The sequence below is a fragment of the Mandrillus leucophaeus genome, unplaced genomic scaffold (assembly GCF_000951045.1).
Source record: "Mandrillus leucophaeus isolate KB7577 unplaced genomic scaffold, Mleu.le_1.0 Scaffold703, whole genome shotgun sequence".
In the NCBI taxonomy this organism is placed as follows: Eukaryota; Metazoa; Chordata; class Mammalia; order Primates; family Cercopithecidae; genus Mandrillus; species Mandrillus leucophaeus.
Genome location: NW_012107620.1, coordinates 4,262 through 5,813, shown reverse-complemented (window position 1 = coordinate 5,813; position 1,552 = coordinate 4,262). Strand labels below are relative to the sequence as shown.

Genomic DNA, 1,552 nt, shown 5'->3' with positions numbered 1-1,552 from the left:
TCTAACCCAGAAGGAAAAGTGTTTCTGAAAACACAGTGTCCTGAACAAGTATTTCTTTCTGAGCTGTCCTGTTCTCAAGACCCAGTATGTTTCTTGGCCATTGGTTGGGTGATTTTGATCAATATCAATCGATCACCAGAGCAACTCCTCCAGGAAGAGCCTGAGTAAAACCACTGCCTCGATCACTCCCCCTCCCACATGTTTCTGATGAAGCCAACATCTCTATCTTCAGCTCCAAGAATCCATTCTTAGGGACCATAGTGAAACCACCCTGTGCTTTCCACAACCCTGCCTATGTTGCATAGCTCAGGAATGTGCATATCAACCAGTCAGAGTCAATGACACTCCGTTCAGAAAGTTAAGCCGGGAATCTACTCTGTTCTTTAGACATAAACTCAAAGAATTTAAGGGCTGGAACCCAGCCATATCGTTGTCAACAAACTGCATCCTATAGAGAGACAATGTAGTCAAGAGAGAGATAGAAGACAAATTAGGTTCTAGAAACATCTTTTGAGCACCTAGATCTCACTATACCTGAAGCTTGAATTCCTGAACTTTTTTTTTTTTTTTTTTTTTTTGAGATGGAGTCTAGCTCCATCTTCCAAGCTGGAGTGGAGTGGCATGATTTTGGGTCACTGCAACCTCTGCCTTCTGGGTTCAAGCAATCCTCCCACCTCAGCCTCCCGAGTAGCTAGGACTACAAGTGTGCACCACCATCCCTGGCTAACTTTTTTGTATTTTTAGTAGAGACAGGGTTTCACCATATTGACCAGGTTGGTCTCGAACTCCTGACCTAAAGTGATCTGCCCACCTTGGCCTCCCAAAGCGCTGAGTTTACAGGCCTGAGCCACTGTGCCCAACCTCTCTGAACTTTTCAACATTGTGAGTTAGTCACTTTCCCTTTGGTTTAAGCCAGCTTGGGTTACTTGCAACTAAAAGAGTCCTAGTTATACAGCCACTTTTCTACAACACAAAAAACAAACAAACCACCTAGAATAAAATTCATTTTCCTCCCTTTTTTTTTTTTTTTTAATGGAAAGTGGGGAATTCAGAGAGCAGAAATCTGTCCTGACCAGAGAAGAATTCTTAACAGGTTCCATTGGTACCCAGGCAGGCTACCCTCCAGATTCAAGGTGTGAGGCTTACATAGCTGCTCCTCCTCGCTGAAACCCATGATCGCCATGGCCTCCAAGGTTTCCTGGAACATCTCATCATCCTGGGCTGCTGGGATGGGCACAAAGCCATTGGAGAGAAAGGTGTAGTTGTTGAAGCCCTCCAAAAGCAAGTCACCTAGAAGGAGAGGAAGAGGGCTCAGGGTCAACAAGACACGCTTCTAATTTCAACATGAGATGGAGATCTGGTCAAGGGTCTGGGCCATCATAATTCCTTTCCCTTTCTCAAGGCTTGGACTGTTTAAAACCCTCATGCATCATCATGTAGACAACCATACCAACCACTGCTAGCCTTGCACAGTGGTGCAGGTTGTGCACTGCTCCAGTGACTGCAGCTGATATCCAGCCTTGGTTCTGCTTGCTAAGCCAGAATCCCTGGA

The 1,552-nt window shown here is 45.4% G+C and overlaps 1 protein-coding gene across 1 annotated transcript in view; it reads right to left on the bottom strand.

Moving 5' to 3' along the window:
- The window catches only part of LOC105528149 (myosin-11-like), a gene marked incomplete at its 5' end in the record, with an annotated part of 97,322 nt that extends 96,032 nt beyond the window's left edge, over window positions 1-1,290 (bottom strand). The window contains 1 exon segment of the mRNA XM_011964760.1: window positions 1,147-1,290. Within this exon segment, the coding sequence (XP_011820150.1) occupies window positions 1,147-1,290 (144 nt within the window).
- Window positions 1,291-1,552: the final 262 nt, after the last annotated feature.